This window comes from Eleginops maclovinus, chromosome 3, assembly GCF_036324505.1.
Source record: "Eleginops maclovinus isolate JMC-PN-2008 ecotype Puerto Natales chromosome 3, JC_Emac_rtc_rv5, whole genome shotgun sequence".
Taxonomy (NCBI): Eukaryota; Metazoa; Chordata; class Actinopteri; order Perciformes; family Eleginopidae; genus Eleginops; species Eleginops maclovinus.
The window spans coordinates 1,955,645-1,968,989 of NC_086351.1; the positions used below are offsets into that span (position 1 = coordinate 1,955,645).

Consider the following 13,345-nt stretch of genomic DNA (forward strand, 5'->3'; position numbering starts at 1 on the left):
AGACCACCTTACTGGAAAGCTTAGAGAACAACTCACGAATACTCAGCAAGGTCCTGTGAGTAATCCTGTCTTGCAATGCCTGAATCATGACTGAAGGTTTCCTCTGTGTTGTTGGCTGGCAGACAAGCAGGAGAACGTCATCTGTGGAGGATATGGAGGTGGCCTCCTCCATTTCTCTGCAATGTTCACATACTGTACTTTTATATAGTTTTATCAGGTATTTATTTCCTTACACAACCCTTGAGCACCACACTCGATATGGTCATGTGACTGGTCTGATGTTTAGAAACCTGATGGGGGGGGGGGCTTATGATATGTTAAAGTGTGTCTGCTTCTATTAATGTTACTTTAAACTGAGCACAAATGTATACCCATTTTCTAAGATGCTTAAAGAGGCCATTTAGATTTTTCCTGTAGTATGTCCCCCCACCTGAAACGCCTGAAAGACCCCTTTTGTTTACTTCCGGAACACAGTGGCGTCCCTATGTAACCCTCGCACTTCTACTAGCCAGCGCTCCAACACATTGTTTTTAATAAGCTAAGGGGCGGGACATCTCTCAGCGGTTGACCAACCACAACAGAGCCGGCCAGTTAACCAATCAGAGCAGACTGGGCTCTGGTTTCAGACAGAGGGTGAAAAGAGGAGCTGCAGCACAGGCAGTATGAGGAAAAATAAAGAGCTTTCTGAACATTAAAGCATGGAGACATGTCCCAGGAGAGGAACAAAATACAATGATTAACCTGAAAGTGGGCAGAGTATATCCTGTTTGAACTCTTCTCAACCAAACCGTAACCCCAGAATATTTTGCAGCACGTTTCATACTGTTCACAACGACTGTATTTCCCAGGGTTAAGATCTTTTTCCAATAACAACTTTCACATCGCCACTGGCTAAACCGCACAAAAAAGTGAGACTTGTGGGTATTTGTGTGACTCAACCCTTTGCTACATTATATTTGTTTTATTTGTCATGCTCACATTACCTCGTTGGTTTGGGACAAAAACATCTGGACATAATAATGCGGTTTCTTCTTTTTTTTTCTCGGCATGCTCGGTTTAAAATCTATTTCTGTGTCTGTTTTCCTGCCAGCGCAAACACTGAGAAGATTGACATGGGAACTTCTTTGCTGGATGTGTGTTTGTTTTTTATAAAAAAGACAGTGCCTGTGTGTGTGCATGCTCCAGATAACTGCAGAAGAGTGGATGTGCCAAACCAATTGAAAAAGAAAGGAGGAATTACATTTAATGGCTTCCATATAGCGCTAACTCCAGCCAGAAAATATGAAAAGAGTTGATAAGCAGACATTTGTTGGCTTGCAGAGTGAGATAGAGACTCCTTGTCTTCAATTAATTATTTGTTCCAGAGTAAAAAGCTCAGGAATTGTTTTCCTTGTGCAACAGGCTGCTTTTACCTTTTAAAGGATCTGACACACATTATGCAAGACTGGCATCGATTTTCACTTCTCATCCTTAGAAAAACAAGTTAGTAATGGAGCAATGGTTAGAACGGAGGCCAAATGGTGAAATGCCTTCTTTGAATCAATATTTTTTCCAGCTTTCAGAAAAACCTTCTCTGCGAAAAGACTCCCACTGCTCATCTGTCAAAATCCTGTGGAGATATTATGACTGGAAGAAGAAATGTGAAATGGCTGTGTATTTTTCAAAAGCTAATTCTGAAATCTCTCACAGTTTAACGAATAACCACTTAGGGTTTTTTATGACCGTGGACTTTTTAAAATTCTGAATAGACTTGTCAATACACAAAATGTTGTCCAGCAGATGGTGATGCAACCTGCTCGTCCTGAGAGAAACCCTCCAGATGACTGTCAACCATTTTGTGATTTCCTGCAGATTCTAAACGCACCTTCTTATCATTATCACAACGTCTAAAACCCCAAAAAATTAAATTCAATAGGCCTTAATTAGCAAGTTAAATATATTTAAGTAATATATTCATTAGAATATTTGACACATCACTCTGTTTTTAGTTTATTAATAATACATATTGTAATGATTCAAATATATTTTAGTGTATTTATAATTATTAGTATCATTATTATTATATATGTAAAATACATTTATAATTAATTGTTGTTTTTGGATTTTAATGTATTAATGTTTTTCTTTGCATGGATATATTTTTTTAAATACTTCCCTTATAATACAATACATACCCTTTATTTATAGAATAAATGAATGTTCTTATAAGGCATGAGATAAATGGATATAGTGGATTAAAAACCTTTCAAAAAGCTGTATAAATCACGTTAGTATGCTGCAATATATTGAATATTTCCTTAAGAAATGTCATTGAATACTTTGATGCATTGATATTAAAAGGTAAACAATAGAATGTATACTTGCTCTCAAATAAACACAGTACAGAATGTCTTTATAGTTATATTTTATTAATTTTCACCGCACATGTTCAGGGAAACACATGTCAATATGGATTTGTTACATGAATATCTGTTGCACTGTAGATATCTGTTCTTTTAAAAATACATGTCATGAGATGGCGTTAGACTGGCATGGCACCAATATAAACCTTTTTTTTTTTTCCATAATAGAGTTTGGCATGTTCCTTTAAAATAAGATATATCAAGACACATACTCGTGGGCACACATCATGTACAGTACTCGACACTCAAAAACCCCAGAGCAAACAAAACAGCGACCCGCTTCAGTCGACGTTGATTTCGTTTACAGCAGATAGCTTGATCCATTAAATTGGTTTCCTGAAGGCAAAATCAAGAGCTTGCTTTGAAGATCAGCCTTTATCGGACTGGCTGACGCTGGCGCTTGTGAGGGACTGATAACCGGATTCCGATAAAAAAGCGACCGTGGGAATATCCATATCAAAGCAAGGCCTTGGAAACGAGGAGATTTGAAACGGCAACTGTTGGTAAATGCTGTAAATGCTATAAATCTTAATTCCACGCATTAGCTGGAAAAGTGTTGACACTAAAGCAAAGCCTCGTGGTGTTGAGCGTGATGACGGGATGATGAAAGCCTGGTTTCACCTGCAGCTCTGCAACTACCTGTTAACACTCGCAAGGGCATCTCTCCCAACCCTGCAACCAACACTATAACACAGACATGCTCTTCTGTACAATATGCTTCTGCAAAATGGACGTGTCATCTCTATCCTTCATGTCTCTGACCACAGTCACTGTGAGGGTTAAGCTGCGTTCACATTATACGTGATTTGCTCACCGCCTTGCTTTGAAAACAGCCGTGTACGTTTTGTTTCTATAGTTACATCCCCTGCTAACTTGGCCCGCTTGACACAGCTGTCATCTGAATGGTTGTGTGCTGTAAGCTCAGCGGTAACTACGTCAAAGTTGAAATGATTTGAACTTTAAGCTTGACGATAATTAAGAGAGGTGCACGACACTGCGTGTTGTCAGGTGGCGTTGCTTCCAGAGCCTTTTTACCCTGTATCATGTGAAGGCAGCTTTGGGGTTAGGGTTAGGGTTAGGAGAGGAGAACTCAGGGATGTGATGAGCTCAAATGCTTTGTATCCCATCCATCATCCACCCACTTATACATTTTGCAGCAGTACTACTTCCTTGTTGGCATTACACACTATTTTCCTCTCCTCTCGAAGTGGCCTGCTTTCGCTATTGAATCACAACGTCACAGTCAGCAGTTGTTTTAACAGGATAAAGGAGGTTTAACAGGAATATGTAACGAGCATGTCTATGAATCTCGAGTTATATTCCTGCCAAAGGTGTCTAAACAGTTCCTCCAGCTCTTGGCCGGTGGCTCGTGTAATGTCCCCTCCTTGGTGGTGACACAAAGACGAGTAATATGTTAACTGCACAGGTCTGTGTGTTTGGTTTAGGAAACAGCAAAGCACAGTCAGTTTGGGAGGAAGGAGTGAGGGATTAACCAAATGAATTTAAGAAGCAACGCCGGGAGGATAAGGTAGCTCAACAAAGCTTTGTTTTCCCTTTTTGTCTTTTCGTGGCACAGTGAGGAGCCAGTTTCAGTGCACTACAGAAAGCAGGCAGATCCCCGAGCAGCAACACACAGCCGCGAGCTGAGTGAGTATCACCACACCACTTCGAGATTTTCCCAGCTGAGAGCATGCTCGCTGCTCGTATCCCTGGCGGTGTAGAATACATTCTTTAATACGGTGCATGGCGAGCAAGCTCCATCTTCTAATGAGCTATTAATGACATGTCTGCCACTGTGGCAGGCTCGGCACGGCCAGATTTATGTTACACTACTGAAGGATTATTCTCAAAGCTCTGGAGAACATGCTAACCCGCTGCATAATTCATCACCGCCGAAGCCCACTTCTTCAGTCAGCTGATCAGTATTCATTCAACGTTTACTTTTTTAGGATTTCAGGGCCATTTAGTGTTCTTGGTCCTCATGAAGTGTGTGTTATTAAAAGAGAGGTAGCATGACGCTAGCCAGTTCGCTGCTGGTTGTGGACGCTGCTGCACATCGGTGAAGCAACCTGTTGGAGTCTGCCAAGCCTTTTGTTTCACAGCATAACGATACGAGCATGACCAAAAATAACCATGCTCCTGTCTACTTGCACTGATGTCCCTGGGGAAAGAGACAGTCGAATGGTCACATATCACGTTCTAACTATGGCATCAAAACCCAAACAATCAAGACAAAGAGTCACTTACGTAGGCAGCAATGGTAGAAAATCAGCATCTGCAGAGCAATACAATACAGAACACACTTCACGTATCTAAGTACAAGCCTTTTTTTTCTCCAAGCAAACTATAAAGTACAAGCTTAATATGCAGTTCCTTTTAGCTTCATCTGCCCTTATGTTTATGTCAATGTGTGTTTATTGAAACACCTTGTTCACATCTTTACGCATTGTCGAGTTGACGGATATTGGACGTCACGTGCATCCGGTTTGTCACTCTCGGCTCTGTTTCCTAAAAAAAAAGAATGAGCGGAAAATGTCCTTGCAGTTTCACAAAAGTTGCAACCACTGTCTTTACAAAAAAAGAAAAACAGACGTAACAGCAGGAATAAAGATTCTATTCTGAATGATTGAAGGGGTTTATGTTTTGAGAGTCATTTTCCTCCTTCCTGCTAATAATAAGTCACTATTAAGAAGCCATACAGTAGGCCATGTTGTGTTTTTCACAAGAGTGATTTCTTTGCTTCTGATGCTCTGGGGAGGAGGCAAGACGACAGAATGTATAAAAACTAAACAATGGACAAAGCTGTGAACAAGGCGTAATGACGATGTCTGATACCATCTGATAAAAAGATGAAAGGTACTGCCTCGTCTGAGGAGGAGGTGCTGAGACACAGTGATGTTCCGAGAGTGAGCGCTTGCCCATCTTCCTACTTCCTGTCAAAAAGCTGACACTTCCTCCCAGCCATGTTGTATCGACTCAGCCGCATTAACTACAGCGTCAAGTCTTCTGCCTCGACTGCAAAATTGTGCTTAGGAGTTAATGTCCAAGAAGTGTTAAGGCTTTTTAAATCTCAATACCAGACATGTTCTAAGTACTAATGAGCTACACCAATGAAGTCTAACAAGATGGATGATGACAGCGGTATTAAAGGTTTATATATTCACAAATAAGCACAGTCAAGTCGATTTCAAATTAAGTAGAGAAATGGTAAAAAGAATTGGCCTGGTATTGGTGTTTTTTCCCAACTCATACGATATGTTTCTGAGAGGAAAGGTTCGCAAAGCACCTAACTATGGTCTATCGAACTTGCAAGATATGTCGATTTGTGAACTTCTAGTTACTTTAGTATGATATGAATGTGTTTCCCAGTTCGGATCTTATTAAAACAGCTGCTGATATGTTGCTTTATGCAAAAAATACAGACTTTTCTGGAATCTTTCTCTATAAATTGATATGGAAAAAGGATTTTCACCGTCCGACACAACCATGTACTTCTATGCTCTGCGAACCTAACCTCCTAACAGAGGCTCCTTGTATTCCTGTCATTGGGAGCCACTAAGGATGAGGGGTTAGCATTAGCGGTAGCTGCAGTTAATGGAGCCACAGGGTAGCCATGGCGAGCAGGAGCGACGGCCCCAAGGTGGACGCCAGGGAGGCCGCCAGGAGCCTGCCGTTGTTCACCAGCCTGAAGGAGATAACTTCCACCTTGAATCCGTCCTCGGTCGCCATGCAGCGGAAGACGCCTTCCTTCAGGGGCGTGTTGACAGCCGGCCCCAGCACGCAGAAATCCCCGGAGAAGAGGCAGGGATAGTTCTTGACACAGTTGTCTTTCTCCCAGCGGTAGGTGGCGTGGAAGGAGCGCACTGGGCACGGGAGAAAGATGGAGGTGTTGGACGCCACCAGCACCTCTCTGGGAGAAGTGCGACGCTGCTTCAGAGCTGCGGGGACGGAAACATGTAGGATTTAAAAAATATATTCTTTATCTTTTCCTTCTGCAGTTTAATAAAGTGTATAGTACTCTCAATCACCAATAAGCTGCACGAATTGTTGAGCTATAATTGCTTTGCTAAAAAGGTATGAGTAAATGATTCAAATTAGTTTAATCTTTTCCAAAATGTATGAAAGAAGTATTTGTTGATCTCCCTAAAAATGGAAATACTCATACTTTAAACTTGTTATTAATCACTGATTATTGTTGGGATGATCGTGTCACGCCATTAACATGTTGTATCGTTAGAAAGCACTAAATAACACTCTTTGCTTCTCATCTCTAAGTATAATTTTCTGGACAAAAAGGCATGTCACTGTATCCACAGGCGGGGCATGGAGCATCAGCGATACAACTAGAAACAAATGCCTTGTCAGAATCAGATCATTTTGGAGACAGCTGGGGAGTAAATTGAGGTTAAACCTGGTTTCTGTAGCTTTTAGGCAAAGCAAGCTATCATGTAAAAAAAAACAATCTCACCCAGCAGGTTTTTGGACTCAATTATATGATAATCATCTTTCTACTGAAGCTGCATGGAAAGATTCCTATTTTGGTTCAATTAAGATACAAAGAGAGAGTGCAGATAAGGGGCTCACCAGCAGCTTCCCCACAAACCGAAGAGTTGGACTGATCCAGATTCTGAAGTAGTGTCCTGTTGGAAAATCATAAAGAGGACAACTCAGCAGCAGTAAATAGTATCACAGGCGGCTTATGAACCTGCACATCAACCTACTGTTACCCGCAAATTAAAACATGCAGAGACAAATCATTCAATAATGTTGGGGGGGGGGGGGGGGGGGGACGCAACAAAGGAGTTCGAGGCTCATTACAGAACATGATTGATTTTCATAGACGCTCTCAAAATTGGAAATGCGCGACATTAATTAAAGCCGGGGTAATTTATGAAGCGAGTGCAACACGGTGTGCTCCTTTCTGTGGATGTCATGTTTGTCGTTGAACTGCAGTGTGTTGATAATTAAAGCAAGTTCGATCACCTCACGGTCGACGATCGTCACTCAGATCATGACGCATTTTGCATGCCTCAGATCACACAGTACTCACACAGCGTTCATGACAATGCTAAACCAAACCCTCTCGTCTTTTTTTTCGGCACATGCAAAAAACAGACAATAGCTCTGCAGCGATGACATCATTATCTAATCATACCCAGTGGTGACGTTGTATCCAGGCGGGATGGCGATGCACCTCCTTCTTGCCCTGTCCCAGCCGCAGTAAGGATCGCGAGAGAGGATGCAATCCCTGCATGTGTCGCCATAGCGATTGCAGTCAGCCAGCGGCAGCCGTTGGACTTCCATCGCTGTACCGACATACAGTTGTCCCTAAGGAGGACAACATGAAATACATGATGTGATGAACACCACTACTGGAATAAATCAGTCACTGTTGTGCTGTGTGTTATTCAAACTATTATAACCGAATGACTACAAGAACTTACTGTCTTCTGAGTTGTGTATTATTTAAACGTAGCAGACCCTTTGAAACACCATCAGGGAACATCATCCATTCGTATGAAATGACTAAACGATATTCAGAATTTTCAAAAGGCTAGTTTAATACCTAATGGACAAATAAACAGCCATCCATTAAAAGACAAAGGACTTGAAAAATGACTCTTCAAGATTTTTCAGATTTGCTCTTCCATCCTTTTTCGGATTCCTTCTTTCTCCATTTCCATTTTCATTGGGTTTGTTCCTTGCTCAGCATGACTTGAATACAAATCTGCCTCATTTAGCTGGAGTGTTAAGTATGAAAAGTCCATCTGACCAATCCACCATTAATGAGAGCAACAAAAAATAAAAAATAACACATATTTAATTTGATTTATTCTAAAAGCAGAACTGCCTCTGACATCACACCCCGTTATTCCTCATACCTTTTGGGAGTCGATGGCCATCTTTAGAATGGGGCCCTCGTTGTGGAACAGAGAGTACTGGGATATGACGAAGACCCCCTCGCTGCTGTGCAGAACTTTGAGGACTTTGCCTTGTTCTGTGGATATAAAGAAACAGAAGATATTGTAAATGGTGTCGAAGGGAAGGATTACAGGTCTGCAGTCTTCCAACCCCCCCCCCACCCCTGCAACTTGCAGGCATGTGGGAATTTGTGCATGTTGGTTTGCAGATCCTTGTTGTGCTCTCCAAAGTATTTTATAAATACATGGATCCGTCTTGGACAACTTCCATACTTAAGGTAAGCTGGAAGGGCCAAAGGCAAAATGGTTGAGTAGAGTTTTAGAGATTTTTTTCAACAGGCGTTTGTAAAAGAGAAAAAGTGTAGATGTACTTTTAACCTGAACCTCGGGTGGATTCTACACCATAGAGGCAACATAGAGTACAATCGAGTAAGTCTGTTTGTCTGATTAAAGGATGAGGTTAAGAGTTTGAGCTGTGCAGAACTCCTTGAACACAGCCAGCAGTAAAAATCAAATAACTTTTGGATTTTGGGTCAATTTTGGATCAATCACAGAGCCGCAATGACAAAGGTGGCTCCCGGCTGGTGCACCCAATGTCCAGAGATGTTGATTCTTGTCGTCTGCTGAAGTCTTACCCATAGCAGCAGATTAGTAATGCACGGAAAAATATAATACAAAGGATTTCTTTGAACCGAAGTAAATCACGTTTTCAACTGGCCATAAAGTTACATTATATCATGGAAAGAAAGCAAAGCAGGCAGCTAACCTAGCCAGGGGCCCCAGGTGTTCTGGGCTTACTGCATATCAAATGGGTTCATGTTAGTTTGATAAAATGTGTTGGGATTTCAGTATGCACCACTAGAGCACAATACCAACCGACATGATGTAAGCCTTGAGGTGGGTTTAGCTTCATTCGGGCCCTGAGTCAAAATCTAGCCTCCAGACACTCATTACCCTCACGGTTTTGTGCTTGCATGTTGCTCATTTCTAAATTGAAAAATGTTTAATTAAATTATTACGGTGCAGGCTTGAGGCCAGGTTGTATTCCCGCTTAGACAAATTCGACAAAAACAGAGTGTACGAGCAGGAGACACTGGCAGGGTCCCCAGCTGATTAGGCTCACCTGGGCCCCTCGGGCTATAAAGCTACCCATGTGTTCACTCTGTCTCTCGCTTCCAAGGGCTTACATCAGCCTCTCTTTTGGTTGGCAGCTTCAACACCTCCCAAGCACATGCACCACACATCCATGCAGTGTTTTCATTTCTGATCCACCCACTTCCTTGTTTGTTTTGGAACCAATCTCTTCTTCCTTGTCACATTCCCTTGTCACGTAGAAACAGACAGAAATATCTCGATAATTGGGCATTTGTGGCTGACATTTAGGAGAACATGTACCGTGCAGACGTGTGTGATCAACAAGGGCAGTAAAGTGATCAGACAGAGGGAAAACACTATAATGACAAGTAGGCAGACACAACAACCCCTTTGGCATTAGCCCATTAGCACAGACCATAAGGCTTGCGTTGCATGCGGTCCACGTGGAGAGAGAAACAGTCAGATGTATGAGATGTATTTCGCAACCCATCAGCTCTGAACTATCTCAACTATAAAAAGATTTCTATACACCCTACTCTATATTATATACAAATATGTGCTGATTTGCGACCTGGTCCCAAAAGTCGCTCCTTAAATCCAACTCCATTTACAATTATTGAGTTGCTATTCAACAGAAATGGAAGTCCTGGCCTAATATTGCATTAACGCTAAAACCACTGGATAGACCCTAACCCCAGAATACCCCAAGAGGCTAAATGGTTGTCTATAGCTGATTGGTTTTGAGATTGTGCTAACGGCTATTTATCCTATGTTAATATTCCCGCAATGACTAGCGGCTAATGGTTAATATGTATCTGCCTAAGGCGTGCAGATGATAATGAGCTATTAGCTACAAACGGGCATAAATCATCTCTTCTCTTTTCTGAGATGTGTGTATTTGTATGCATGACCCTGGTTTAAAATAAACACTTACATCCATGTTAGCATAAACCACATTTGGCACATCAGCCTCTGCTATAACAAAGAAGATATAGGTAATATTTGTTGATTTTATAAAGTCCATCCCTACTGCTAACTGTTAGAGCTGCACAAATGAACACAAGACAACAAGTCTGTGTGAATATATGCTCCGACTATCAACGGGTCCAAGTGAAGTCTAACTCATGTTTTCTGAACAAACTGTTTGAGCAGACTCACAGGCCTGCTGGAACTTGGTGGTCCAACATTGCTCTGTTGGTCAATAGTACTGTCTTGCATGCAGCTTGATTTTAAGAATCACTATCGTAGCTCGAAGCCATCCCTCTGTTTAGTGCAAAAGGCTATAACACATCACTCTCAGAGAGCCAGACTCTGTGCTCACTCTCCTTCAGCGCCTACCTTTTTGTTGCCGAGTGTAAGGACATTTCATTCGACTAAAAGCCCATGAAAATGTTCTTCTACCTCTTTACCATCTCCCTTCTCTAACTCATTTCCTGCCAGACGACTCAAAATAATGACTTCAACTATTTAAAGGCTGCCTGCAGAAAGATGTTTGTCTGTTGTCACGTCTGAGATTATTTTAGCTTCCCCACTGTGAAAATATGATTACAGTGATACTTTTTTTATCTTACATCTTCATTTCCTGCGTGCTCCCTCCATGAGGCACTTTCAAACTTGTAATTAGACAGCCAGCTTCGTGCTGTCACTTAGACTTCTTTTGTCCTGAAACTGTCTCCAAATCTTTTTTCATTCTTTTAGAACTCAAAGATAACATTCCCCATTATATGTAGTTTATTCTCATAGGATTTTTAATTCCTGTCTATAGCTATTTTCAGCTCTTTTATCAAAAACTGTGTGAGAAAAAGGAGAGCGGCAAGAAATGCTGAAGGGTGACAGTGCTGAACTCGCGCGGCATCTGCTGAGAGCATCTTTTTTTGGTTTTATTTTACCACAGAGTTTGCTGAGCACACATATTCTTTCACAATAAACACCCTCCTGTGTATCCTTTTACATTTATGCAGTTGCTTACAGTTATAATCTAAAAGCGGTGAAGGTTGGAAAGAAAGCCATCAGGCATAAAGCTTGCCTTCCTTTTTAGAAAACGTATTTTTCTCTTCACTCTAAGGGGCCGTCAGTCACATCCCAAACTCGTATTTTTCCACCCCTTGGTTCACCATTGTAACCTTTAAGCTACTGCCACCTCGAATGTCACTCTGTGTGAAAAGAAAATAGCTTCTGATCTCAAACATAAAGTCAACTTCAAAGTGTTTCGTTCTGACATTTCTGCGATCCCCGAGGCGATCTTTTTGCTGTATCGCCTCCATGTGTGAAAGAGTCCAAGCAGCTTTACGTCTGCTGCTGATCAATCTGCCACTGAGTAACTGACGGAAAAGACTTTCACTTCTGCTTTTTCTTTTGTTCCAACGCTTGCCAGTCTTTAAAAAAAACAAAGAAAAACTGATAGCCAGAGGAAACTGGAGCAAAGGTCTACAACCTGTCAGACCTCCTTTGCAGCTCTTTAGGATCCTGACACAACACACTTACACCAGCTAGATCTGGCAATGTGTCCACACTTGTCAGCAAATTCATGGTTTAGACTTCTAAGAGTTGTCTAACCTTTCTTTTCTCCTTCACCAAGCCAATCACCATGGGCCAAGGCATCACAAATGTTCTTCAATTGTATTCTGAGCACGTAGCAAACATCGACACCACAGATCAGTGGTGTGAAGGAAGACAAATACGATTGTTTTGGTTCACAATAAAGAGTTTGTTCTCCACAGACTTATCCAATGTCCGTTTTCTACCTGGTGATTGGGTTACTCCTTCATAGGAATCAATTTGCCTTGAATAACTCTAATCTGGTTTGGTTCTAGCTGCATCTATAGCTGGCGATGTCAGCTGCAGTGAAGGGACCAAAGGGATCCAATGAGTACAACTGGAGCAAAGGTCTACAACCTGTCAATGCTCCTTTGCAGCTCTTGAGGGTCTTGAGACAACACGCTCGCACAAAATGTAGATTTCAGCATGGTTGGATCCAGCTTGCACTTGTCAGCGGACCACACTGACTTGATTTTACCCATCTAAGTTTCTCAGAGTTTTTCCTTTCTTCTCTCACAAGCCAAACAACATTGGCCAAGGCATAAGAAATGTGAGCCCATTACAGACTTCGATATCAAAGATCATTGGTGTGTTTAATAAGACTATTGACTAGATATTTCCCCTGAGATCTTCCAGGTTTCACAGACGCATCCAAGGTCAGTTTTCTCCCTGGTGATAGGGCTACTTTAAACTGTCTTCTAACCAGCTCTATGACTCAACTCCAATTTTAAAAACTAGGGCTGTGTTGACACGTGTTTGTTGCAGCTGCATCTATTGCTTGTGATGTCAGTTGGACATAAGACATGAAGGTCTACAACCTGTCATAGCTCCTTGGCAGCTCTTTAGGGTTCTGACACATGCTCACACTGACTGTAGATGCTCAATGTGTCAACACAGTTGGCTCCAACACTTGTTAGGGAAAGCCAGCTGACTTGCAGCTAGGCCGTGATTTAAAGTAAAGCATTTAGGTTTCTTGCGAGTTGTCATATCATGTCAAAAAAGGCTCTGAGGAAAAAAAGCAATCGCTCACTACCTGCTCAACACCTCAACGGCTACATGGTAAAGTTTGGGATTAGCTGAAGATGACAAATGAGAAAAACATTTCACAGTAGTTTGTTTTGGATGAGAAAAACAATATTGAATAGTTATTCTCACCTAGATCTTTTAGGTTACACAGACTTATCCAATGTCAGTTTTCTCTCTAGTGCTACTCAGTATCTCAGCAACAATAAAAGGAAGAATTTTGCCTTGAATTAATATAACTTGCCTTTTAACCAGGTCTTCTAATCAACATTTAAAATGCAATGCTCTCAAAGTGTTTTTTACAGCTACATCTATGGCTGTAATCATCAGCTGTACTTAGACACTTTCGACCAAAATAGACTCCAG

The 13,345-nt window shown here is 41.6% G+C and overlaps 1 protein-coding gene across 2 annotated transcripts in view; it reads right to left on the bottom strand.

The window, feature by feature from the left end:
• Nucleotides 1-2,389: 2,389 nt before the first annotated feature.
• si:ch211-113g11.6 (uncharacterized protein LOC559008 homolog) overlaps nt 2,390-13,345 on the bottom strand; it is a 39,012-nt gene continuing 28,056 nt past the window's right edge. The window contains exons 11-15 of one of the 2 annotated variants that reach the window (XR_010165484.1): nt 8,285-8,400; nt 7,558-7,730; nt 6,987-7,042; nt 4,650-6,340; nt 2,390-4,563 (exon numbers count right to left, since the gene is read on the bottom strand). Coding sequence is in view for 1 of the 2 variants with exons in the window: in XM_063880060.1 (XP_063736130.1) it covers nt 5,994-6,340; nt 6,987-7,042; nt 7,558-7,730; nt 8,285-8,400 (692 nt within the window). In the remaining variant the exon portion in view is untranslated. Of the gene's footprint in view, nt 6,341-6,986; nt 7,043-7,557; nt 7,731-8,284; nt 8,401-13,345 lie in introns of both variants that reach the window. The other variant, XM_063880060.1, reaches the window with a different exon arrangement.